Source organism: Bombyx mandarina, chromosome 18 (genome assembly GCF_030267445.1).
Source record: "Bombyx mandarina strain Sakado chromosome 18, ASM3026744v2".
In the NCBI taxonomy this organism is placed as follows: domain Eukaryota; kingdom Metazoa; phylum Arthropoda; class Insecta; order Lepidoptera; family Bombycidae; genus Bombyx; species Bombyx mandarina.
In genome coordinates, this window is record NC_143224.1 from 5,740,703 (window position 1) to 5,767,353 (window position 26,651).

Consider the following 26,651-nt stretch of genomic DNA (forward strand, 5'->3'; position numbering starts at 1 on the left):
GGAGCAGAAGGTTTCTTAAGTGGACACCGCGGCAAAGGTAGCGTGGGACATCCCTCGGCTAGGTGATGCAATGACCTTCGAAAGGTGGCCGGCAAAAAATAACTACATGAGGAGACCCAAAGATCTGGCTCATTGGATTGGGAGAGGCCTATGTCCAGTAGTGGGCTGATGATGATGATGATTGTATAGAATTGTTTTAATATACAATGTAATCTATCCGTTCAAACTGTAAAAGCATAAAAAATATCTATTTAGTAAATATTTGATTAGAGTAATTAGTGAAAGCCCTGGCGCGCCACTCAAGGCCGTTGACCTCCAATTTCATTGAGTTACATTGCGTGTTATGAAAATATAATTCTTCAATCTTAATTTCGCATTATGTCAAAAACTACCAGTACCTAGTGTCGTCGATGTTTATTTTCAGAAACTTTATATCTCGTTTTCATATGCATTGCATAGTAGGGTTGACAGACTATTAAAAAATAAAAAAAACGCATGCTACGTTTGGTAAAAACTCGTTTACTTTTTCACAAATGACTGAAAATGTTATCGAACACAATACACGTGTCACATAACTAATGTTAATACAAGAATGCAATAAATACATAACGGTGTGTGCTTACACCTACTACATGTACAGATTGAATGTTTCGAGTCACACTACCCACAGAAACCATGACGTTTTTTAACGTCGTAGATAGTGCGTCGCTTACCTTTAAAATGCTGTCTAACCCCAATTAGAAATGACTTTTGCATCCACTTAACGTAAAGTAGAAAATCGCATATCATATTTTAAGCATCTAAAATTTGTGGTTCGATAAATAAACCATTAATAAATAAACCGACTTAAAAGACTGTCGATTCAACTTATTTAAATAAAAAAAAGAATACTACTGCTCAATCTTTTTTAAATCGTTTCTTCGTATTTCGTTACGTAGAATTTTTAGGCAATCTCAAATATTACGATTTCTTCTTTTTGTGATTAGATAGTTCTTTGAGCATATAGTACTGGAACATACAGACATTACAACCCGATGTCTGGTTTGCCACAACACTTTCCAATCCTAAACTGTAAGTCAGTGCTTCGTTTCAGAAGTTAATGTACATAAGGTCTAGTAAGTAGTAGCGGTACCAGTAGTGTTTAGTAAGACTATTAGCTCAATATGTACAGGTTGACGTGTTGAACACTTTACATATTGATATAGTGCTCAGTACCCGATTCTCGTACTAATTAAACAAAAAAAATAGATGTCTAACATTTGCCTAATTTATCTTTGATTATATGTTCAAAAAAATATGCGTGGTCACTCGCGCCGCGTGCGCACGGTAACAGAATTTGTTTGTTTAAGCCGGTCGTTAATCGCGGCACCGTTTCAACGCGGCGCGCTGATTGGATGCAACCTGCTTTCACCCGCCAGGCGGCGCTTGAGTTCTACGGTGTCCACAAGTTTAGAGTTTTAGGAAATTAATTTAATGTAGGATTTATCTGTGGTTCATTTGTATTTTTGAGTGAAAGTGAAACTTTTATTACATCGTCTCAAACTTTTTCGTCTGTGTGTTGCATGTCGCGTGACAGTCGGCCGCGGAGTAGGGATAAAGCGAAAGGCGCTCGTCAGAACAGCCAAGGCCAATATGGCGGCGCCTATAGTTCGCAGCAGCTGACCGTGTAGTGTATAGACTATTACTCATTTGTACCAGTGCTCCACGCTATTTTGTTTGTTTTTTTTTCAGTGTTTTTTTTTCAGTGTTTTGTCAGTGTTTAATGTAAATTTTCTTTGTCAGAGTTAAATGTTTATAATGTGAAAAAAAGTTTCACTTTTACTGGGGTTTCATAAAACCACACAATCCTTTTTTATTTTTAAACGTTTCACGTGACCATGAATTATCATGTCCTTGAGTATGTAAAGTGTTCAACGAGTCAGCCTGTATAATAGCTCAGCACAACTATATTATAGCATTCCCAATATCCTTCGTAAGTTCCTTTGTCTGCATTGAACCAGTTAGCTATTTGTCAAAAAACTTATGAAATGATATTGTACATCCGTCTTATTTTATCCGAGCAGTTATTTCATTAGAAACCATTCAATTGCACATACATATGTATATGTTTATATAAATATATAGTTTCTACTGTGACATTTACTCAGGCTATTTGGCTATAACATTTTTATATGTTTAAAAATAAATAAAACATAAAATCTGTACATGCATAATTGAGTAAATTGAAGCGTTTTTTTTTTATATATAAAATTATTCACTCGTTGATTTTAATTTAACTCTTGACTATTTTCTTCATCGTAAAGTTTTATTGAAAAATACGATTTACGCCGTAATTTACTCGCTTAATCGCTGTTAAAGAATTAAATATTATTACCTTAAAAATTACATTAAATAAATTATAATGAGAAACGACTCTACGAATATACAAAATCAATACAAACTCTTAAATTAGTAGCTAATACGAATTACATCACAGTTCATAAACAAGTTAGTACAAGTTAAGTCCGAAGGTTGCGTACTTCAAAAGTAAATTTAAAATTTCAAGAACGTGAAATTGAAAATACTTAAATCAAAGAACAAAACTAAACAAGGACAATAATAATATTTTGGTGAGTTTTGTTCAGTGTAAGGGTTACGAAAAATTTAGGAACATATATTCACACGCTCGCAAGTAATATGCGACTGCCTTTTAAAGGAAGTCGTAATACTATATCGTGTTTATTCAATTAAAATTAACTAATTAAACCGATATTAAATTGAGAACGGTAAACGTATAACGTTCGTCATACGCGCATTTGAGTAATCACATACGTCATAAAAAATGTACAAAAAATGGACGAGTGACGCCCTAAATATTCAGTCAGATTACATATTAAAAACACATTACTTATTATCCGTTATTGAGTAAAAAAGCTACGAATTAATAAAAAAATTAGTACTCACGAATCAGTCAGTGAGCTTAATTATTATACTTATCGTGTACTCGTTTTAGGAGGTAAGCATAAAAAATTTACGCGTCTAGAGCTTAGATAAAATGTCGCAGAAAATATCGCTTTAGTGTATTTAAACTACGAAAATATAGTTCGTATTTTATTAATCAGTGGAAAAACATAGATTAGACTTGATTAGAACAAATCTATGAAGGTTCTAAATGTAATTGTGATCAATTAATGACAAATTTTCGTTTATTGGAATTAAAACTTTGAGAGTTGGGTTTGTTGTTGCGTATAATTATGGATAAGACATCATCGCTTGCTGTGGCCAAGCTATTTTGGCGTCTATTCTTCTGTACGCAAGGGTGAAATTCTGTCCGGTCTTCTCCGACATGACTTCTTGTGGACAATCATTCTCGTTCAACATCGTCTCTGTGAATGAAATGCGTAGTTTCTTTTATCTATTTATTTACTCACTTAAACAAATTTCGATATCGTAAACAAATTTTTATTTTATTTGAACATACAAGTGTACTTCTCTGATCAGTTTTAACTTTCGTAACAGCGTAGTTCGCTTAAATATTTGTTCTAAAACAAGGATGAGCAACACGCTTGCGGGCGGCAAGACAAGCATTTCTAAAGTTGAATTTATTTTATAGATTTTCTACCATCGATTCGGTTTTCTGTCCTTTTCTTGTTAGTTTTTAATAAAGAAATAAAGTTTTGTAAATAATTAATAAAAGATAAACAAGGTGCGGGCCGCCAAAAAAAAAATTAAATTTAAATTGGCCCATTGATTAAAAATGTTGCTCACCCCTGTTATGAAATTTATTTATGTTTTTGCAGGCGTGGATGGGCAACCTAGCTCATGGCAATATTCATATTAAGCGGTACGAAGTCAATTGACATGACTACGTGAACCCAATAACGATAACGCAGTTTTATCATAAAGCCCTTATTCTTTTTTTTAGGATTGAAGTATTACTGGTGGCCCGGAGGCCTTTCCAGTTTCACCAGGACATGTGGACGAGCAAAGGCACAGCCAGGAGGAGTGGGATTTGCTAACAGCTGCCCGAGAGCCTCCAAATGGGACCTAACAACTCAAGAGCAGCTGCTTCGCGAATGAATCTACTACCGGATCGGAATCGCGACCCGCTGAGATAATCCGGCGAGAAACTCAGCGAGCTGATTCATGGGTTAGGTTGCACGTCGAACTCTTTGTCGAGTTTGACGAGTACGATTACCGGGGTCCCTAAGCCTGCTCCTAGTGTTAGAGTTGACAATGGATTAGGCAAGTTGGACAAAGCAAGGACGTGCTTAATTAATCCATGTTCTCCTTGTATAAAATTCTATCATTGACCAAATCTAAAAATAAAAAATATAGTGATTTATAGAGCGCATTTCTCACCGTGCCCGTCATGTAAAGCGAACAACGCGTAGTCCTGCGGGTTCGTAATGGCGGCTGCGTGAGCGAGCGCCCTGCACAGGTCGCGTGCGCGCGCGCCCGGTCGGCACGGCACCGGCACTCGGCGTATGGAGCCTCGACACTCGTCGGGTAGCACGACGCGGACGACCGCCACGGGGCATTGATCCCGACCGTCGATCGAGCCACGCCGCCACTAGCGACCAAAGCGAATTAAAAATTCCGAAAGTCCAACCGACAATCCTCTGTCTGAAGGTTACCAAAAGTCTAGTTTGTGGTATGCAGTAAAAATTATTTTACATGCAAATCTAGATATTTTACTTACCGGTGGTAGGACCTTTTGGGAGTCCGCACGGGTAGGTGCCACCACCCTGCCTATTTCTGCCGTGAAGCAGTAATGCGTTTCGGTTTGAGGGGTGGGGCAGCCGTTGTAACTATACTGAGACCTTAGAACTTATGTCTAAAGTGGGTGGCGCATTTACGTTGTAGATGTCGATGGGCTCCAGTAACCACTTAACACCAGGTGGGCTGTGAGCTCGTCCACCTATCAAAGCAATAAAAAAATTAGAACATCATCTCAATAATACTCTATTCCAGTTACGAAGTTCCATTTGACAGATGTTATTATAATGTTATTGTTTGTGTGTATGAATTAATTGTATAATGATTTAGATTGATTGTGTATTTTATATTTAATAATGATTTACGACCATGAACAAAAAATGATTATTAGGTATTTCAATAATGCGAAACGTGAAGAGTTACGTTCTAAGTACCTAGTGTCAAAAAGGACTTCGTAATTGGAATAGAGTATAAGATAATAAGGATATTTATCGAATTCACATCAATTTACAGCTAAGCTTTAAATAATGTAAAGTATTTATCATTACTATGTAGTTATTCTTACATCTACATATTTTGCTATTATAAAACTTACCGGGGGCGTAATATCGGATCCTGTTTCTGGGGCCAGCCTCTTCAGGACGGCCACGGCGGAGAAGAGCGCGGTGAGATAATAGCCCCCTTCGCCCGCCAGGAGCGCCGGGGGGAGGAGTCCCGCCATCAACTCGGCCTCGAGTTCCGCACATACTAATCTGCACCGGGCGACCGTCCAAGCCAACACCGGAAGCAGGTCTTCGGCGCCGAGACCGCGCTCGCCGCGAATCTAATCAACGATCGTATTTAAATGTAATTTATGTAGTTTTAACAATTTGCTTACAATGGCGATCGATTAATTAAAAAGAGAAGAAATAACTAGAAAGTGTTTTCCAATTATTCGACAACATAAATGACTTCTACTTAATAATGCAAAAGTTCTCGCGACGGCTCGAAATGAGGACAGAAGTAGGGTAATTAAAGAACCCAATATTATAGGTGAATCAAAATCACACTGACTTCACTGGCTCGACCACGCGGGAAGGGTGAGACAGGATCGTGAGGTAAAACGGATGTATTCGGGACAACCAATCGGTCGACGCCCGATTGGGCGCCCTAAGTAGTTTGAAAGGGTAGGGGGACTGGGAAATGGTATGGTGGAGTGGGACTTATTGAAACTCTAAGTTACCCAGTGGCAGACAACAGCGCAGGACGACCAAGAATGGGGTCCTTATATAGGAATCCAAGATCTAATTTGGGTCGCTGCGCCAAATCAATCAGTTACTTTTGGTTATTGAGACATGTGGTCGAAGTTTCAATTATAACTTATTACAGCACGTGACTGTTAGAAAATGAAATCAGTTAATTTCGAGAGTTATTAGTTTATTTTGTTGTTTTTATAACCGTTGGCAAATTAATCTGTTATTCTGATAACGTTTAATCGTTTTATATTCGACTAAATAGTAATTTAAATTAAGAGCAGGTAACACCGGGCGGGCAAACGTCAAGGCATTCATTCTAGTCTATGGTTGAATTTCAGAAATTATATAGCACAGACAAGGCTTATGGGCTTAGATCCCCTTGCCTTTCCTAATAAGGAACAATTGTACCAAAAAAAGTCTATGGCTGACAATGGTCGCACGTGGTGGTCATTCACAAACTCATTGACTCTAAATCACTAATTATTATTGTAATCCCTGATTGTTTAAGTAATTTAAGCGTTTGTATAATTAAAATAAAGAAAAGTTAACACTACAGTCTACATATTTCAACATTTCCTAAGGTTCAACCCACACCATGGATTCCTGTGCTGACAACCATATGTGACAGCTCGGCTTCCCGATTTTTACATTTATTCAAGGGTGTACATTATTAGGAAAAGCTAATCCGACTCACTACACGAAGAATCGTTACTTTGCAATGTAATGCTTTGCTGGAGAAACGCCCTTCCTTTGAAGTTTGTAACTTACAGCATTGAACATGACCGATATCGCGGCCAATAGATTTTCGAGTTTATCCAGCGGCGAATCGGCTTCTTGCATTTTCAGGAAATGCTTTGAGATCACAGCCAACACTGCCGCGGATGGAACTTTTGTTGATTCCTGTGAAATAAATACATTCAATCACAGATATGAAACGATAATGATAATCATGTGAGGATTACAATTTGAGGATTACGCCAGTGACGACAACGATTCTTCCAGCGATGAGAGTTATGTTGAGGAGCTATGTTACCATAAATTTAATGAAAGGCGTACATAGGCACTTTTAGAAAATGATAGTGACGACGGCGACACATAATTCTTAATATTAAGTTTTTTTTTTAAATAAACTTCTTAACTTTTAATTGTATTTTATTTATAGCACCTAATACACTTCACGAATTCCTCTCTTTTCTTTAACTTTCTTCTAAACAGACATGATTAAAAATAAGTTATGACAATAACCGTAGAATAATGCGGGCAATAAAAGTGACAATTTTTTTGTTGCAATGTGTACTATGCGCGACCCCACTACGCCAAAACCTTGCTAACTTACGTGCCGCTGTTTATATTATCTGGGGGTTTCTATGGCATGCGAATGCTTATGTTTGTATTACTGCTTCATTCTACATTATATGTTTAAAGCGAAGTTATTTTGCGTTCCAGACGAAAGAGCAGAACATATGTTATTGCGATCAAAAGCTTGTATTATCTGTGGGTCAGTAACCAGTTAGCGCAATGCGGACGAAGACCTCGTCTCCACGTCAATTTGTTGTATAAGGTTTATAAATGAAAATACATATATATAAAACAGATAAGATTTCTTTCACATTTATAATATTAGTACGTATTATAGGCAATTATATAGGAATACAAAATACTTTATTTAAAAAAAAAAAAAAACGAGTCAAAACAATAAAATGATTGGAGTCTCCTTTTAAGCGTAATATTTAAGGAAATATTTATGAAATTATTAAATACCCATAAATATATATTATATAAATACCTATAAACTTTTTTGTATATCTTTATACTTATTTATAAAAATTATATATAATTATATATTTTATATTTACCTACTAGGTAGGTCGATTTCGTTCGATGATAGCAAATAAATATTTTTGTTAACTGTACTTTTTTGCGGTGGGTGACGTCACGCAGCTGTTATTGTGACAAGGTTCCATCGCTATATCAACGTGCGGAGCTTATATTGACCTTAACGCCGAGCTGTAGCGGAGTGGCGTGCTGAGCCCGCTCGATGGCGGCGTGGAGCCGGCGCACGTCCGCCGCGTGCCAGCCCGCCAGCAGCGAGTACAGGCGCGAGCGGAGCGGGCGCACCACGAGCCGATGCATCACCGCCTCCAGTATCGCGTCTAAGTTCAGGAACTCAGTCGGCTTTAACTGGAATACCAGGAATTTATTTTTTTATTAGGCTCACAATACACATCACAAGCTAAAAAGATACATAAAAACACAAGTAAAAAGAAACAAAATCTGGCTTGAAACATATGTGCGCACGACAAAACAAGATATAGTGCTGAATTTGTACAACAACGTTCCTTACAATTACGACAAAACAACACGATGACGAAAACTAATCTAACTTATAAAGTAAGGGAAAAAAAAAATTCACAATATAATACATTAAGCTATTACATTAACCTACCTTTTACTAACGTTTTTTTTTTTTTTTTTTTTTATTGCTTAGATGGGTGGACGAGCTCACAGCCCACCTGATGTTAAGTGGTTACTGGAGCCCATAGACATCCACAACGTAAATGCGCCATCCACCTTGAGATACAAGTTCTAAGGTCTCAAGTATAGTAACGACGGCTGCCCAACCCTTCAAACCGAAACGCATTACTGCTTCACGGCAGAAATAGGCAGGGTGGTGGTACCCACCCGCGCGGACTCACAAGAGGTCCTACCACCAGTAAAAAAACGTACCAATAACACACTTTTTTTTCCTACCTAAGCTAATAGCTTCCCTGTACAAGATGATGGTACAAAACAGTGCGGGAGGCCACCAATGCGGTGGACCGACCAAATTACAACTGCAGTGGAAGGGGACTAAATGGCCTCGAGCAGGGAGAGATGGCGCGACATCGAGTCTGCCCCTTCCAACACTACATGTCGATCACGACCACTCTGTCAAGAGTGACACGATTGAGAAGAAGAAAAAGCTAATAGCCTTGAGAGGCTATTTCAGCGTAACCTTAACTAGTAGGGGAGCTCACGGGGCTCAAGCCGGAGTGATGCTAACACTGATCTTAGCAAGAGCAGTGCTTCGCAGAATCTGCCACCGGATCGGAAACGCGACCCGCTGAGAAGATCCGGTGAGAAACTCAGTGGGCTGTCTCTCAGTTCAAAAATTTACAAGTACCTACTTTTATTTTTAATACACATTTCGAAGAACGATTTGAAGTCTTCGTGACTTTAAGAACAAGACGCCCGCTGTGCTCGTATCGGGTATTCAATTCTAATTCCGCAGGCAGGTAATATTTTTTCTAATGAAATACCTACACACCTGGCTCGCGTTCACGATTGTTTCCAATGACGAAGGAACACCGTTGTGTAATAAAACTTAAACCCTTAAATAATTTGCATGATTATTATGTAAGTAATTGAGGTAGACATCTTGATGATACATACCTTGGTATGCCTAATTAACTTTATGATGTGTATAGGTCCCAGTAAACACTTAGTACCTGGACCGTGGGATTCAAACCTGTCTAAACACTAAATAAATAAAAATAACTTTATTAATGTTTAGTCTCACCTTCAGTCTTTCCTTTTCAACTTCTTTTTCGAATTCTCTTTCGCCGTGTTTAACTAAATAATTCTTCATTCCAGACATGAATTGTCTTATGTTTCGCATCATCACCTAAATGAATAAATTTAATTTTCCATTACATTTCATTTATAAAGATATATTTTTCTAATTTCTTTATAGTGTTCAAATTTTTTAAAGTAATGTTTTGTTCTTTTAACGTTTTTCCTTTTCCCCGATGGTAAGTGATTACCGTAGCTAATGGACATCAGCCAAGCCACAAACCTGATTAAAAAAACATCTTAAATCGGATAGTTGAGTAGCTTACAATTAAATATTCAAGGCATGTTCACGTTTGATTAAGCGATATAGCTAACAAAAAATGCTTCGTATGCCAAAACGTATTGACCGGTATCAAGGCGTATTCTGAATAAGCACGTGCTCATATCCCGCTCTTGTCTGTGAGATGTTACAAAAATTCAAATTTTCGAACCTGCGGACATGTTTCCTTCGAGTCCAGCGTGCACGAAATAAAATTGTCGATGTTCTGAGCGAACGTTGTGCTCTTATCTTGCGCGAGGTGCAGAGCGTACGCACGCAGGGCTGCACCGGCGCCGCGTGTCGTACGCCCACCTCTGAGGGCCCTGACACGACCGGCCGCTGTTGACAGAAATAAGTATTCAATTATTAAAATTCACGAGTATCAATCACTCACCGTTGCTACCACGTTGATATATAAAAAAACACGATTGTTTTTAAACGAGCTAGCCCTTAAATTGGTGTTGAATTACTGGTGGTAGGGCCTCTTATGAGTCCGCACGGTTAGGTACCACCTCCCCGCCTATTTCTGCCGTGAAGCAGTAATGCGTTTCGGTTTGAAGCGTGGGGCAGCCGTTGTATAGTTACAGAATAGTTTCTGAGACCTTAGAAGATGGTGTGTGTGTCAAGGTGGGTGGCGGCAATTACGTTGTACATGTCTATGGGCTCCAGTAACCACTTAACATTAGGTGAACTGTGAGCTCGTATCAACAATCTAAGCAAAAAAAAAAATATTGGCTCGAATTTCGTTTTCAGAAAATTCAGTTTTACTGTTGATATCTGCCGTCGTATTAAAATGTTTACAGGTCAAAATATAGTAGTTAAATAAAAAAAAATAGTAACAAAATTCGTATGGTAATTATTAAAGAATATTAGAATTTTAAGGATGATGTCGACCGAAGAAGACATGAAAGAAAGAGGAGTGAGTTTTGAAATGACGGCTGATAGAGGAGAATGGAATAGAAAAATTCGCTGAACCGACCCCACCTAGTTGGATAAGGATAAGGAGACAAAGAAGAAGAATGAAGAAACAAATATTTGTTTTTGAAATCGAATACATTGAAATTTATAGTGATCCTGCTACAGTCCTATAATATAATAGAAGATGACCTCAACATAAAGTACTAGATATACATTAAATTAAACCAAACATATTTTAACACTAGTTGTTGGATTCATAATCACTATGTTGCACGTACCAGGGACACCCCTCTTAAGGTTTGAAAAAAAAAAAACACGTCCCTACGGCCTTTTCATTTGAAGCCGGATTTATTTACGTAAACGAACAGAACAGATGTACTCATGGGGCACACCTGCCTATCCATCCACCTGGACTATTAAAACACGCATCACGGTTCCTTAATACCAAAATCAATGATTACGTACGTTAATTTCTGTACCAGTGGTCCCGCAGTAGTCGAAATTCGACTATAATTAATTGAAATTATAAGTTTCAACATTATTATGGTGCTATTGTCAAAGACTTTGAAGTCGTCGTAGCCTAAAGGATAAGACGTCCGGTGCATTCGTGTTGAAGCGATGCACCGGTGTTCGAATCCCGCAGGCGGGTACCAATTTTTCTAATGAAATATGTACTCAACAAATGTTCACGATTGACTTCCACGGTGAAGGAATAACATCGTGTAATAAAAATCAAACCCGCAAAATTATAATTTGCGTAATTACTGGTGGTAGGACCTCTTGTGAGTCCGCGCGGATAGGTACCACCGCCCTGCTTATTTCTGCCGTGAAGCAGTAATGCGTTTCGGTTTGAAGGGTGGGGTAGCCGTTGTAACTATACTGAGACTTTAGAACTTGTATCTCAAGGTGGGTGGCGCGTCTACGTTGTAGATGTCTATGGGCTCCAGTAACCACTTAACATCAGGTGGGCTGTGAGCTCGTCCACCCATCTAAGCAATAAAAATAAAATAAAAAAAGACTATTATTATACTTCTCTAATCACAGATTTCGCCAAGACCACTTAATGTAAACATTAATAACAAAAACAATATTTCATATATTCTCAATTTGACCACAGACTTTAAGCAATAACAAAATGTTTCACATTAAACACAAAGTGTATTTTATATAGTATATATTATGCATGTGTCAAATACATGGTAGCGTGTGTAATGTTTTTGTTATTGATTTAATGTATTATTAATGAATAATTTAAAAAAAAAATGTATTAACTTTCTGCACTCCTTCTCTATATTCTCTATAAGTGTGTGAAAGTTCATACTCCTTCGTCCGCGTAATTTTCGTAAAAAGGGGCAGGGGGGGATTCGTATTTCGTAAAAAGAAATAGGCAGGGTGGTGTTATTTATCCGTGCGGACTCACAAGAGGTCCTACCACCAGTAATTACGCAAATTGTAATCTTGCGGGTTTGATTTTTACTACACGATGTTATTCCTTCGCCGTGGAGGTCAATCGTGAACATTTGTTAAGTACGTATTTCATTAGAAAAATTGGTGGGTACCTGCCTGCATGATTCGAACACCGGTGCATCGCTAGTTACGAATGCACCGGACGTCTTATCCTTTAGGCCACGACGACTTCGAAATTGAAGTGAAATTGTAAAGTGATATTTTTTTTTCTGTTATATGTACCTACCTATCCTTGCATTAACAAAAACATTCTTCAAACAAGATGAACGCGAACAATAAATGCTTATAGCCGTGACACCGGACTAATATTTGTTTATCAAACATCGTTTACAGACACGCGACATGAACGGCACTTCATGCACTGACCTCGTTCGGTTATCATGTCTCGATCCTATTTAGGGCACAATAGATTGCTGTGCTATATATCCAATAATTTAGAAATTTCAGTTTAATTCAACGTTATAATGCGGTTTACAGTCATTTTATTTTTTAAAACTGGTGGTAGTGGTAGGACTTCTTGTGAGTCCGCGCGGGTAGGTACCTTTCGGTTTGAAGGGTGGGGCAGCGGTTGTAACTATACTTGAGACCTTAGAACTTATATATCAAGGTGGATGGTTTTTTTTTGATCGGATGGATTTTTTTTTATGGATGGACGAGCTCACAGCTCACCTGGTGTTAAGTGGTTACTGGAGCCCATAGACATTTACAACGTAAATGTGCCACCCACCTCGAGATATAAGTTCTAAGGTCTCAGTCGTTTACAGGCGGTTATAGAAATTAAAGATATAAAACAGCATTGCTGTTAAATTAACTAAAATAATCATAATATTAATCAAAACGTTTCAAGACAAATTGGCTGTCTTAATTTTTAAGGAATACAGTAATATATTGTATACGTTTTATTAGATTTTTACCATTTGTAACGGACGTGACGTCAGCTGTCATGCCCTGCCGCCAGCCAAGCCGCCAAGCCATATTAACACGCCCCCTTCCGCCATAGCCACCGCCACCGCCGCCAGCCAAAGCCAACGAAGGGGGGATAGTGTTAATAAAACAAGCCATGCCAGCCATTTCTAACTACTTTTCTGCATTCTTGCACAAATAAAAGAACTTGTCGTTACGCTGCTGGTTTTTATTGTCACATCATTTGCAACAATCAGAAGTGGCATAAAGAAATGAAACAACGTCATATACACGCTCAGATGTCTCGGTCTTCTGACAAGTTTGAAGAAGATGAAGCTCCTATTTCACTGGCGAGGAAAGTGTTGAAAAATTGCTTCAGAAAGAGGTCCACAAGGCGATACTTGAGCTACAGGATGAAGAACCTGGAACAATCAAATCAAAGGGACTTCGACGTCGTCGGACCAAAAGCGCCTGCCGCCCTGTCCTTCCATCATTCTGGTTCACGTAGAGGGAAACTAAAAGAGCAGCAACGTGGTTACTCCACTGCGGCACTACGAGCTTCACGGCGCTTCACGAGATTCACGGCTACGAGCTTCCTTCTCCCTGCCTGCGACGCTGCTGAACGGCGAAGACAGCTACATCAAAGACATCAACATGGGCTCGGAGACCATCCTGTGGCCGCCGGGCGAGGTCCTGCTGAGGGCCAACAGCTGCGAGGAGCCACAGCCAAACAGCCAGGTGTGTTGCATTTCTACTTGCCATAGCCATGCCATTACAAATATTTCGAGATTTGTGGGTAGAAATAAAAAAAATTAAAAGGAGCCATTAAATATTAGGAGTCATTCAGATTAAAAAAAATACAGTATAAGCATTGCTTTGCTACGAATACACATGATTTAGGTATTGCCAATTTAGTTCAAATGCAAATTAAGCTTACTAGTGATCAGCCCGTGTATCGCCACTTTTAGACATCGGCATTATAAAATAATCTGAATCTAGTCATGCTTCACCAGTGGTCTTATTAAGAAAAAGAACGGCGACAGTAGGCTATGCGTTGATTATCGTGCGTTAAACGCTATGGTAAAATATAAAAGTATCCACCGAACAGTACTGCACGAGTTTAGATTTAGCCCAGGGCTACCATCAATTGAGCATTGTGCCAGACACACAACTGCTTTCATTACACCGCAAGGTCATTATTTCTAGTACACTAGAATTCCTTTTGGTTTAGCAAATGCGCCATCTGTATTCATGCGTTTCTTCTTTATCTCCACCTTATTCCACTAGGTGGGGTAGTTAAATGCGTTTAATAAATAAAATAATTGAGTCTGTGGGTAGAAAAGAAATGGGTAAAAATAAATGTAGGTCAAATCGAGATACTAGCAATTTTAAACGATTTACATCTACCCTCAGTTGGTATAAAATCGGGTTCAATAATTATTGAGAAAGTACTTGGGAAATTTTATGGTGGAGACTTAAAATTAAATATGAGTAAATGCTCATTCTTGGAGGAACAAGTCACTTATTAGGTCATGAAATATCTTCAGACGGTATACAGCCGGGTGCAACAAAAATTGACGGCCGTTTCGCAGTGTCCTGTGCCAAATAATGCTTATAGTGTGCGACAGTTTATTGGTTTAAAAAAAAAAAAAGATAAATCATGGGTGTGGGGCCGTGAACAAAACGCGAATTTCGAACAACTGAAAAACAGCTTACGTTTCAAACCTGTGCTAGCTCTGTATAATCCTATGCTTCCTACAGAAATACAAACCGATGCGTGTAACTTAGGAATTTCTGGTATACTATTACAAAAACAAACTGACAACTCACTGCGGCCTGTTATACTATTTTAGCCGGGTTACTAGGAAGGAAGAATGTGTATCATAGTTAAGAGCTCATAACCTGGCGGTCATACAATCGCTACGTAGGTTCCGTGTTTATGAAGTAGGTAAACATGATATAGTAGAAACTGATTGTACTGTGGTTTGTGCTACGCTTACCAAACGCGACATTATACCATGCATTGCGCGATGGTGAGTTTTGAAAGAAGATTATGACATTAGTGTTGAGTATAGACCTGGTGAACGTATGGAAAATTTGTAGACGCGCTTAATAGGCATCCTGTTGACATGATGAACGTGAATCGTCTTAGTTACTGATTGATTCTGTACTGTGCAATGTCAGGACGAAAAGCTTAGTTCGATTATAAAGCAATCTATACTAACATTATAAAGCTGAAGAGTTTGTTTGTTTGAACGCGCTAATCTCAAGAACTGCTGGTCCGATTTGAAAAATTCTTTCAGTGTTAAATAACCCATTTATTGAGAAAGGTTATAGGCTATATAACGCTAGCACCGCTAAGACCATCACTGGGTCAGCTAAGACCAATACAAGCGAAGTACCAGTAAGTAATGTTTCAAAATCGGGTTATTTTCCCTTTTGAGAGCTTCCGGTGCGTGCGCTGCAGAAACTGTTAAAGTTTCGCTAAAATAATGTGACAGAATTGTACCCCTTTAAAAGATCTAAAAAAAAAATGTCCGCGATAGCATATGTTAAGGTTGGCTCACTATAACGTTTTTTTTATGCTAATCAATTTGTACTAAAATAAAGCATTCTTTGTGAACTATATTCCACGCGGACGAAGTCGCGCTGATGTTAAAGATAATTATGAATGAACTAGTTCGAAAATTTTTTAAGGGAAATAGACTCGCAGTCCCTTCGGCTAAATGGAAAATTGTACAAATGCACTATGACGACATTTGTCACGTGGATCTAAATCATCGTTTAGCTCTGATTAAAAGCCAATATTGGTTTCTTAAAATGACACGCTTTATTAGGAAATACGTGGCAGCATGTCTTTATTGTACACATGAGAAGGATAACTATGTTAAAAAAAAGAAGACTGTCTATATCCGATCTCTAAACCATCTGATACTATGCGCATGGTACAAATATATAACATGATGCCCTTCTGTAGGACATCTAAAGGGCACCAACCAGTACATGATCGTAATGAAAGATGCGTTGTCTAAATTTGTGATAGCTGAACTAACGCGTACTGTAAATTTAATCGGGACCATTCGTGCATTGAAAAATATATTAATAGGGTTTGTCCAGATACCCGAATCACGTGGTGACAGACTACGGGAAAGCTTTTACGAGTAGGTACTTTAAAAAAATATATCAGAAGATAAACAGTTTAGGCATACGTTAAACGGTATTGCTTGTCCGCGCGCTAATTGGCCAGGTTGAACAAACTAAACATACAATTTTGTGTTGCGGGCAACTGATCCTAGTGAAGCTTCAAATAATTTAGTGAACTCCATTAATTGAGGCACAAACAACACAATTAAAAGTAACAGCGGCTACAAGCCTTGTGATTTAATCTTTGCGCGCTCTGGTAGGTCAATATGTGATGTTTCGATTCCTGGTCTCGAACCAGAAACTGTTGACGCACGGCGTAAGATAGCTGCAGCTAGGATAAAACAAGCGAGTACACACAACATTAATATAAAAAAAAAAGCTCATGTTTATAAGAAAAGGCATTTTGTATCATAGAGACAGGCGCCAACTGGTTAGTAGCGCCGCTAGGATTAATACCAAATTAGACGATTTGTACTCAGGTCCGTATGTAGTAACTAAAGTAGTAGGTAACAATTGTTATCGAATTAGAAGTATATCTAAAAGGTTTACGAAGTTATAAAAACTTCACTGGCCTGGTATCAACAGATTCATTAAAGCCCTATAAAAGTATAGCCCATGTGTCCGATAGCGCTAGTAGTTCCGATGAGCAGCTCGAAACTGAAGACCTTATTGATTTATTTGAGAACTAAATGTTTTTGTGTGTTCCCCATTGCGGGAGCAATTGTTGCAGGATGGCCGAATGTAACGGACGTGACGTCAGCTGTCATGCCCTGCCGCCAGCCAAGCCGCCAAGCCATATTAACACGCCCCCTTCCGCCATAGCCACCGCCACCGCCGCCAGCCAAAGCCAACGAAGGGGGGATAGTGTTAATAAAACAAGCCATGCCAGCCATTTCTAACTACTTTTCTGCATTCTTGCACAAATAAAAGAACTTGTCGTTACGCTGCTGGTTTTTATTGTCACATCATTTGCAACACATTATTAAAACCAACTTTACTGTTGAATCTCGCGTTTATTATCTATCTTCTATCTATATATATATATATATATATATATAAATGAATTGCTGTTCGTTAGTCTCGCTAAAACTCGAGAACGGCTGGACCGATTTGGCTAATTTTGGTCTTGGATGATTTTTGGAAGTCCAGAGAAGGTTTAAAAGGTAGATAAATATGAAAATGCTCGGAATTAAATAAAAATAACAATTTTGTTTTCTCTTTGATGTGTCCCCTGTTGGACGGATTCCTTTTGATTTTATACTAAAGTTTAGATCTTTTATTTATCGATAGAGGCACTACGAAGTCTGCCGGGTCAGCTAGTTTTGAATAAATAAGAAAATTTAAAGAGTACTTTTAATAATGTTGGATTTTTACATACGCCCGCGGACGACTGCCCTACACGAACGCACGGACTGCTTTACTGATTGACGGAGCGAAATTAAATTCTCTATTTGTTTAGGAATAATGGCTATCTCAAAATATGGGGACCAACCGTAATAGCATCCCAGTTTAAAACCTAAGGTCGAATATTCAATGGCTTTATTTACATTTCACCCTTCAATGCCCCTGCTGCTACTAATGATAGAATTAAATAAATTTGTTCATTAAAAGTGGATTTAGTGTATACGCTGAACATCATCAACCCACCGATGCTATTAAGAATTATTGTTTTGTTTAGTAAGAAAATTTATTAAGGATTTTGTTAGAAAAACGGATATGACTAAGACTACGTAAAACAATCAATAATCTAACTATCAAACTAGGTACATAAAACAGTCAGAATTTGTAATCGTAAAAGCATATGAGATATGTGTTTTTAAGGATATTTATTCTATTACCTACATAAGTAACACTTCGTGAAGGTGCTTGTTTCCAATGATCCACAATCGTCGTCATCTTCAGAATAACAATTCATCCCGAAACATTCTTTTAATTTACAAACCAACCTATTTCGCAGCCTTCTCAAGGATTGAATGAAGCGTGCAAAACAGTTTAATTGATTTGTTGGTACTGTTTTGGGACTATGTTTATTTTGACAATGACATTTTGGCGGCCGCGCAATCACTTCGGCGTGTCTCTTATTACACGATCGCTCTGCTAAAGATTTGCAGAGCGCGGTTAGAGAGTCTGGCTTCGCCAAGTGGCGTTGAAATTTGGCTTCGGAAATTTGTTCTGAATTAATAATTACCCAAACACTTTCGCATAGAAATTCATCTAGTGTATCTCCTCGGAAATTTTTTATTGTAGTTAAAGCATAAACATCGTTTTGAAACGATTCTTTAGCTTCTACAGCTTCCAAATCTACCAACAATCCTTCGACTGGTCGCGTTAAAATATTGAGCGTATAAAATATGCTAAACCATTTTTCACTCTTTTCGGCACAGGAAACCTCTTGGACGCGCCTCCCTATTCTTTCTCGGAACCACTTTTTGAACCACTTCATGACCGATCACTTTGCGGTTTTTGCCCGCGTGCACAAACGATTTAAAACGATAGTTTCTCATTCACACGGACGAAGATCTGGCAATGGTGTAGTCTCAACGCACGCCGGGATGCGACTGTGGAACTGTGGAGATTGTACGCCAGCCAGCAACACAGTTCAAATTCTAAAACACCACCAAACCTTTGCCCTTTAACCATAATTTATTTTTATTTATTTAGAGAACGAATGCAACACAAGTAACAGATATCACGACACGATCCTATTGTGTAAATAACTTTGTGTTAGTTAAATTTGATAAGTATACATAATAGAACTTAATACGGTGATTGCCATATCTGTGCAATATACGGATGCGTCAGTGTTTCAAATCAATTCAGTAGTTGAGTTATCAATCAGAATTTGCGAAATAGATATTGAGAAAAACTTCACTCCGTTGAAAAGCTAAAGAAGAACTGTTGCCAGGTAACCGACGATGTTATCATCTACAGCATCAACTGTTATCTCTGTATAATACGAAAATATCAAAAACTAAGAGTAGGTATGTGAGGAGCGCAACGGACTTGTATAACTGTTTGAAACGTGACTGTGATTATAACATTGTTGACATAAGCCAGTATAAAATAACACGTGGCACGTGTTTTGGAAAAACATAACGGTATTGTTTCAATCGTGGATTGTTCCATCTTTGGTAGTTTTTAAAATAAATAATAGTTTAAAAAAAAACTAACAAAATACGCTTTTATGGAAAATCCAACTAAAAATTTATTTTCTATTTTTTAGTTGGAAAGATTTCATTACATACTAACATACATACGTCTGAAGCTAATAAAAGCGTATTAATAAGTTAAATTTGCATTGAAAATTATGTTTGGTATATTGTGAACACGGTTCACTGTTTTGATGGCTTAAGAGGAAGCAGCATTTGTCCACTCAAATGTATTCTTATTTTTCGTTCCTGAACATGACAAGATTGTAACAGGAGCCAAATCTTCCTTCAACCTATGTCATTGCCACCTTTTTAACTTTTAATAAAAATAAAAATATAATAAGACGGTAACTGTAACTGATATAAAATTGTAATAAAACTTAAGAGCTTGTTAAGACTACGTTAAGTGTTACGTATTTTCTGCCGTTATTAAAAATTTAACAAATTAATAAAAAAGTAATCACGCAAAAACTCGAGTCGGTAATTTTGCGCAGAGCTGCAATTAATTTAAAAAAAAAATCATTCAAATTTCGTTTTTGCGTTTCCCCTGAACACTTAAGATACTACCAATAATACTGCTCGTGGTATTATAACTGACAGTGACACAATAATTCATTCACTCCTAAACGCACTTCGATTGAGGGAAGCGCTGCGGGTGTGTTCATCCCGCCGGGGCTGCAAAGAATCTTTCCCCGTAGTTATTTTTAAATGAGTCAGAGTCGTTAGACAAATCAGGTAAATAAAAAGCGACCGTATTGACTATCAACACCCGATTGCCGAGAGAATGCGATCATAACAAGAATGCATTAACCAAATTTATCGCAAACTTACATTTAACCCAAGCTGATACAGTGGTTTATTCCTTAAGGCATTAGTTAGAATGAACAAAGAAAAATTTTCGTTGCAAACTCATAGCTGCCACTGGACATAACTACGTCGTTCGCCCAATCACAACCTGCCAGGAATGCATTTTTTCTGCTGTTAGTCATCTATGGTTCGAGACACAAAAAATCCTTTCACTTACATAACAAGAACTGCGTAGGTACTATTGTGACGTTTTTAGGAGACAAAAGAATTAGAATGTCATAATATGCGTACTATTCGTTTTTTTATTCATACTTTTATTATTACTCCTTTATTCCTAAAGCAAGCTCATAATTAATTTTAAACAACAATAGACGTGTACATATTACTACTAAATTTATTTATTTTCAAAAGTCGTTTATTATTATAGCAAATGAATCTTAATGATTTAGTTGTTACTGAATACAAATTAGTGTTAGTATTTTTATATCTACGATGACTTTATACTGTTTGACTGATTTGGAATATCTGTACGAGATGTTTAGGCGTAACATAAATATGTTTCCGAAACAACAGTAAAGAAATGAATTCAACAAAATAAATTAACTTATAGTTTTAATAGAAATAACGCATTAGTATAACATGTTGAATTTAATACATAATAATATAATTCCTTACCCAATAAAGGATCCAAGCGATCTCTGAAGCTCTTCGCCCGCAAAGACATCACTGCTCCTCTTCTTGGAATAGGAGATTCCCATTCCAAAGTCTCCTCCTACGAAAAGTAAAACAACTCAATCTATACTAATATAAAAATCTACAGTGATTTTTACGGATGTTCCGTTATAACTACTGAACCGTGCATCCGATTGACTTGAAACTTGGTATCCATGTAGTAAATACATGTACTTAATGGGATAGGCTAATATTTATATGAATGTTGGCCGTATGGCCAACCACGTTAGCCGTTGGTATAACGGCCGTCTGGTGTAGTGGTAAGTGACATGGTCACTACACAAGGGGGTCGCGGGTTCGAATCCCGCCAAGGGAAGATATTTGTATGATAAATATAAATGTCTTTTCCAGGGTTATGGATGTATATTAAATATATGTATGTGTATAATAAAAATATTACATTTATATCCGTTATCTGGTACCTGTAACACAAGTTCTTTACGAACTTATCACGGGACCAGTTAACGTGGCGTGATTGTTAGTAAATATTTATTTATTTATTTATTATAACATATTAAGCATTAGCTAAATAGCATCGTTATGCGCTTTAGCAATGTGTAAGAAATGTTGGACTGCCTACACCAGTTGCGGGGGTGTTAATGATGAGAATCTTTGTGGGGTTGAGAAATAATAATGTTAATTTTAAATGCCCAGCGAAGCGGACGGGTACAGCTAGTCCTCTTTAAATCTGAATACGAAATATGAAAGTTTGTATGTGGATTCATATATGCGTCAAACAATAGTTATAGTGAAATCGTAAATCAATCCCATTGGGTATTGCAAAGTAATGTTAAAAAACCTCTCACATTCAACGGACATAAGCTACAGTTTGTAATGTGTTACGTGGACCGTAAGCTTACATTCGGGACAGTAAGTTTTTTGTTTAATGATTGAAAGATTACTAGTGGCCCGAAGGCCTTTCTAGTTTCACCAGGGAAGGTGGGCGAGCAAGGGCTCAGCCAAGAGAAGTGGAATTTGCTAACTGCTACCCGAGCGCCTCCAAAGGAGACTTATCAACTCAAAAGTAGTTCGCGAATGAATCTACTATCGGATCGGAATCACGACTCGCTGAGAAGTCTGGCGAGAAACTCAGCGAGCTGATGTTTAGGTTAGGTGGGACAATAACGTGTCTTCTCAGAAACCGAATGTCATTTTGACATCTCACATACAATACATTTTACAGCTACTCATCTCGGACCAGAATCGAAACAAAATCACGTGCTTATATTACACAATGTACTGTAAGAGATAAAATAAGGAAAAAGAAGGCCTGGGGTCGCAAACTCAGCGGTAACTACGCATCACACTTCCACGCGTGACGCATGTATTTAGTTAATCAAAGTCGTCGAAGCTGTATTATTGTTTACATTGTTTTGTGAGAGCGAATCGTGTTCTCCTTGCGTTAAATATTGTCATCATTGGTTTTGTTAGTTTAATAAAATTATTATTATAACACAAGTTGTTTAGTTATATTCGGCGCTATTAAAACCGAAAACTTATTACAGTAATATTAAAAAAAAAACCTAACATGATTATTTACTGATACTAATAAAAAACTTATGGTAGCTCAATTATATCTCAAATTTTATTAAGTGGTTCGAGAAGGCAATGAACTCCGATTCTCTCTCCCTTTTTTTTATACCTAAGCTTAGCTTAGATAGCCTTGAGAGGTTATTTCAGCGTAACCTTAACTAGTAGGTGAGCTCACGGGGCTCAAACCGGCGCGACACTAACACTGACCCTAGCAAGAGCAGTGCTTCGCGGAATCTACCACCGGATCGGAAACGCGACCCACTGAGAAGATCCGGCGAGAAACTCAGTGGGTTAAATTGTCTTATCTCGTTCAACATTAGTATTTAGAATGCTTACTGCGTCATATGGCTGCTGATCGTTAGATGGTGGTATTAGTCCGTCCCACTGCGAGCTGTCCCATGGCTCCGAGAATACAGTTCCATCGTCACTTGCCTGAAACAAAATCCATTGTTATTTATAATGTATACTAATAAATAAATCTACAGTGGTTTTTACGGATGTTCCGTTATAAATACTGAACCATGCATCCGATTGACTTGAAACTTGGTATCCATGTAGAAAATACATGTACTTAATGGATCGGCTAATATTTATATGAGTGGTGGACTCCCTATACCAGTTGCGGGGGCATTAATGATGAGAATCTTTGTGGGGGTGAGAAATAATAATGTTAATTTGAAATGCCCAGCGAAGCGGACGGGTACAGCTAGTATACTTCTATAATTAATCACAGATTTCGCGAAGACTATACTTTAGACAAATATTAATAAAGACAAACAATATTTAATCTATCCTGAATTTGACCACAGATGATAAGCAATAAGAAACGTTTGACAATAGTCAAATAGTATGCATGCGCGTGTGTGTCAAATATATAGTAGTGTGTGTAATGTTTTTGTTTATTGATTTAATGTATTTTTAATGCATAATAAAAAAAAATATTAACATTCTGCACTCCTTCTCTATATACTCTATAAGTGTGGGAAATTTCATACTCTTCCGTCCGCGCAATTTTCGTAAAATGGGGTACAAAGTGATTGCTTCACGTATTAATATTCACAAATAACAAAACACCAAATCATAGAAGTACTATATTTAGAAAATTTTCCCGAATCATGATTGAGAACTTTTAAAACTCAATCTCATTCATGTATTTTGTAGCTTTAACGATGCATTTATACATTTTAATTGATTTAGATTTGTGTACGTGCTTCACCGATCATATAGTTTAAATTTTTTGTCGCAGACCGCCATATGCCACTACCAAGCTTAAAAATTCAGGTCGAATTCTCAATTGTATTGCGTTGTAGTAGGTAGTTGTTCTGGTGCAGATGTCTAACTGTATCGGAGTAAACTTATCCTAGATGTTTAGGATGAAACGTGACATGCAATAATAGATAAGGTGACCAACTATACTCATTTACTGAGTTTTGTACACTTTTCTAATCCTGTAGGTACTCTGAAAGTACTCATTTGTATTGAATTATTGGAGCAGTGAGAAGTCGCAACTTTCTGTAAAAACATTATCTGCCGTCTTAACAGTCAAATTTAATATGCAAAATGAAAGTTGTTCGGATGTGGCTACATTATTAGACGAACATCCTCTTTTAGCTAACAAATACCACTCCGAAGAAAAAAAAAAATTCACATTAATAAAGTTTTAAGCTATTGCATAGATTTTATCGCGGGCCTTGAGCGCGGTTTGAGAGCGGAATCATGAAATTCCGTAACGAAAAAAACCTTACACCCCTCACTCCGCCTATCATGTAACTCGCATTCAACACATTCACACGTTGCGCTTGTTTAGTGTTTGTGAATAAGCGCGTGGCGTGACGTCACACTGCATACGCATCATGAAAAGTCTGCCCATCTCTCTCTCGCGCGGTCTAGCTTATGAGTGTGAAGGGGACAGTTAAGGTTTTGCTTTTATTAATGTTTAATATAGCGTGGTCTTGTTATATTATTGTTTTAATATTAAATTATCGTTGTCTAATTATAATTGCATAAGGTGATAAAACATGCTATGCAATAGCTTTACCGCGGCAGTTCCCGAGTGCCACACGTTTTTTTAAATCGTTTTTCCTTTTTTCTTTTCACCCATGAAATACTTGGAAAGTGTACTCGTTTTGAACAAAATGTTGTTAACCTGTTCGGATAAAGGCCTCAGCTCGTGAACGTTGTCATAGCAAGAAGCGCGCGGAGGAGACCTCACTTCCTCTGGTAAAGCTGCTGGTTGAGAATTGAGTCTCAGTTCGGGTAGCCTGATGAAGAATTATTGAATTTATTGAATTATTCATTTTAAAGCATATTAATGCAATACTTAAACATCGTAAGTCGTCGTGGCCTAAAGGATAAGACGTCCGGTGCATTCGTACCTAACGATGCAACGATGTTCGAATCCCGCAGGCGGGTATCAATTTTTCTAATGAAATACATGCGTACTTAACAAATGTTCACGATTGACTTCCACGGTGAAGGAATAACAAACATCGTGTAATAAAAATCAAACCCGCAAAATTATAATTTGCGTAATTACTGGTGGTAGGACCTCTTGTGAGTCCGCACGGGTAGGTACCACTACCACTTTCTGCCGTGAAGCAGTAATGCGTTTCGATTTGATGGGTGGGGCAGCCGTTTTAACTATACTGAGACCTTAGAACTTATATCTCAAGGTGGGGGGCGCATTTACGTTATAGGTGTCTATGGGCTCCAGTAACCACTTAACCCGTCCACCCATCTAAGCAATAAAAAAAATTGTATTATAATTAGTCCGTTCACTTAATTTAATTCATTATACGAGTATTGTATAGTCGTATTACGTGACCTCAATCTCTTCAAGTGAATACTTCTGCATACTTTAACCGTTCGTTATATTCCTATGTAATTTAACTAATTATTATTGACTTAATACTGCCAATCAGGCTAAAGGACTGTTGACACCAAGCTACAATCCGAATGTGTTAATGCTAGTTTTATTTTATATTAGTATAGAAGATCGACTCTATTGCAGTTAACAAGTTAAATAGAATTTCTTTCAAAAACTTGATATCTTTTGATCCAAACTACCGACCTTAGCCTGAAATTCTTCTATGTTATAGATACCCTAAACATATACCCACATGTAAAACGAGCATTAAAACTAGACTTCTAGAACAAACATATTAATAGTTATTAAATCTAACTCGGACTCTAGGGTAAATTACCCATAATTACTTACAAGACAAACAAGGAAAAAGAAATTTGGCGTAATCGACAATATTTTATTTATTGCGTAGACGAACGAATAGGCAGTTACCGGAGCCCATAGATATCAGAGAGTGAATACGATGAGACATGAATTTGTATTGCAATTTTTTTTTTTTTTATTGCTCATATGGTTGGACGAGCTCACAGTTCACCTGGTGTTAAGTGGTTACTGGAGCCCATAGACATTTACAACGTAAATGCCACCACCCACCTTGAGATGTAAGTTCTAAGGTCTCAGTCAATATAGTTACGACGGCTGCCCTGCCCTTCAAACCGAAACGCATTACTGCTTCACGGCAGAAATAGGCAGGGTGGTGGTACCTATCCGTGCGGACTCACAAGAGGTCCTACCACCAGTAAAAAACAAGTGAGACCGGCATTACCTAATACTGCCTACGATATACTTAAGTACATTATGCTTGTCCCACCCTCTAAACCGAAATGCAAGTCTGCTTCGAGGAAGAATTAGGTGAGATAGTGGTACCCACTCGTGTGGTTTCACAATACGCCTGCCCACCAATAAATTGTAACTATACTTGAAAGCTTAGAACTTATATCTCAAGGTGGGTGGCGCATTTACGTCGTAGATGTCTATGGGCTCCAGTAACCACTTAACACCAGGTGGGCTGCAAGCTTGTCCACCCATCAAAGCAACAAAAAAAATTAGCTAATTTTAATATGTAGTTGTCACAATTAAAAAAACAATGATAAATATATATAATATTATATACCTTTGTGCTACCACTTGGTGTACCGTTAAGTTTTTGGATTCATCATCAACCCCACTCAACCTACATTCCTGTTCAGCTAGTGATGGAAAAGTTCCGCTTTCGCCGTTACCGCTTTCGTCTTGTTTATCTGGAAATTTAAAAATAAATTTTATTTTCTTTACCTACCACCTTAGTCTCTATATATAATTTGTGTATTAATCTCATTTTGTTGTGTTCT

At 37.7% G+C, this 26,651-nt stretch overlaps 2 protein-coding genes across 22 annotated transcripts in view; one reads left to right on the top strand and one right to left on the bottom strand.

The window, feature by feature from the left end:
• Positions 1-499: 499 nt before the first annotated feature.
• spri (Src homology 2 domain-containing protein sprint) overlaps positions 500-26,651 on the bottom strand; it is a 282,388-nt gene continuing 256,236 nt past the window's right edge. For all 21 annotated transcript variants that reach the window (XM_089734758.1, XM_089734755.1, XM_089734767.1 and 18 more), the window contains 11 exons: positions 26,435-26,561; positions 24,604-24,718; positions 22,794-22,889; positions 20,868-20,964; positions 9,977-10,143; positions 9,493-9,597; positions 7,929-8,114; positions 6,702-6,833; positions 5,294-5,521; positions 4,342-4,552; positions 500-3,365 (listed from right to left, as the gene is read on the bottom strand). In XM_089734758.1, the coding sequence (XP_089590884.1) occupies positions 3,232-3,365; positions 4,342-4,552; positions 5,294-5,521; positions 6,702-6,833; positions 7,929-8,114; positions 9,493-9,597; positions 9,977-10,143; positions 20,868-20,964; positions 22,794-22,889; positions 24,604-24,718; positions 26,435-26,561 (1,598 nt within the window). In that variant the 3' untranslated portion in view covers positions 500-3,231. The remainder of the gene's footprint in view (positions 3,366-4,341; positions 4,553-5,293; positions 5,522-6,701; positions 6,834-7,928; positions 8,115-9,492; positions 9,598-9,976; positions 10,144-20,867; positions 20,965-22,793; positions 22,890-24,603; positions 24,719-26,434; positions 26,562-26,651) is intronic.
• Positions 12,956-17,178, top strand: LOC149500959 (uncharacterized). Its single transcript, XM_089734771.1, has 2 exons — positions 12,956-13,830; positions 16,967-17,178. Exons 1-2 carry the CDS (start codon positions 13,365-13,367, stop codon positions 17,056-17,058), a joined length of 558 nt encoding a protein of 185 aa, XP_089590897.1. The 5' UTR covers positions 12,956-13,364; the 3' UTR covers positions 17,059-17,178.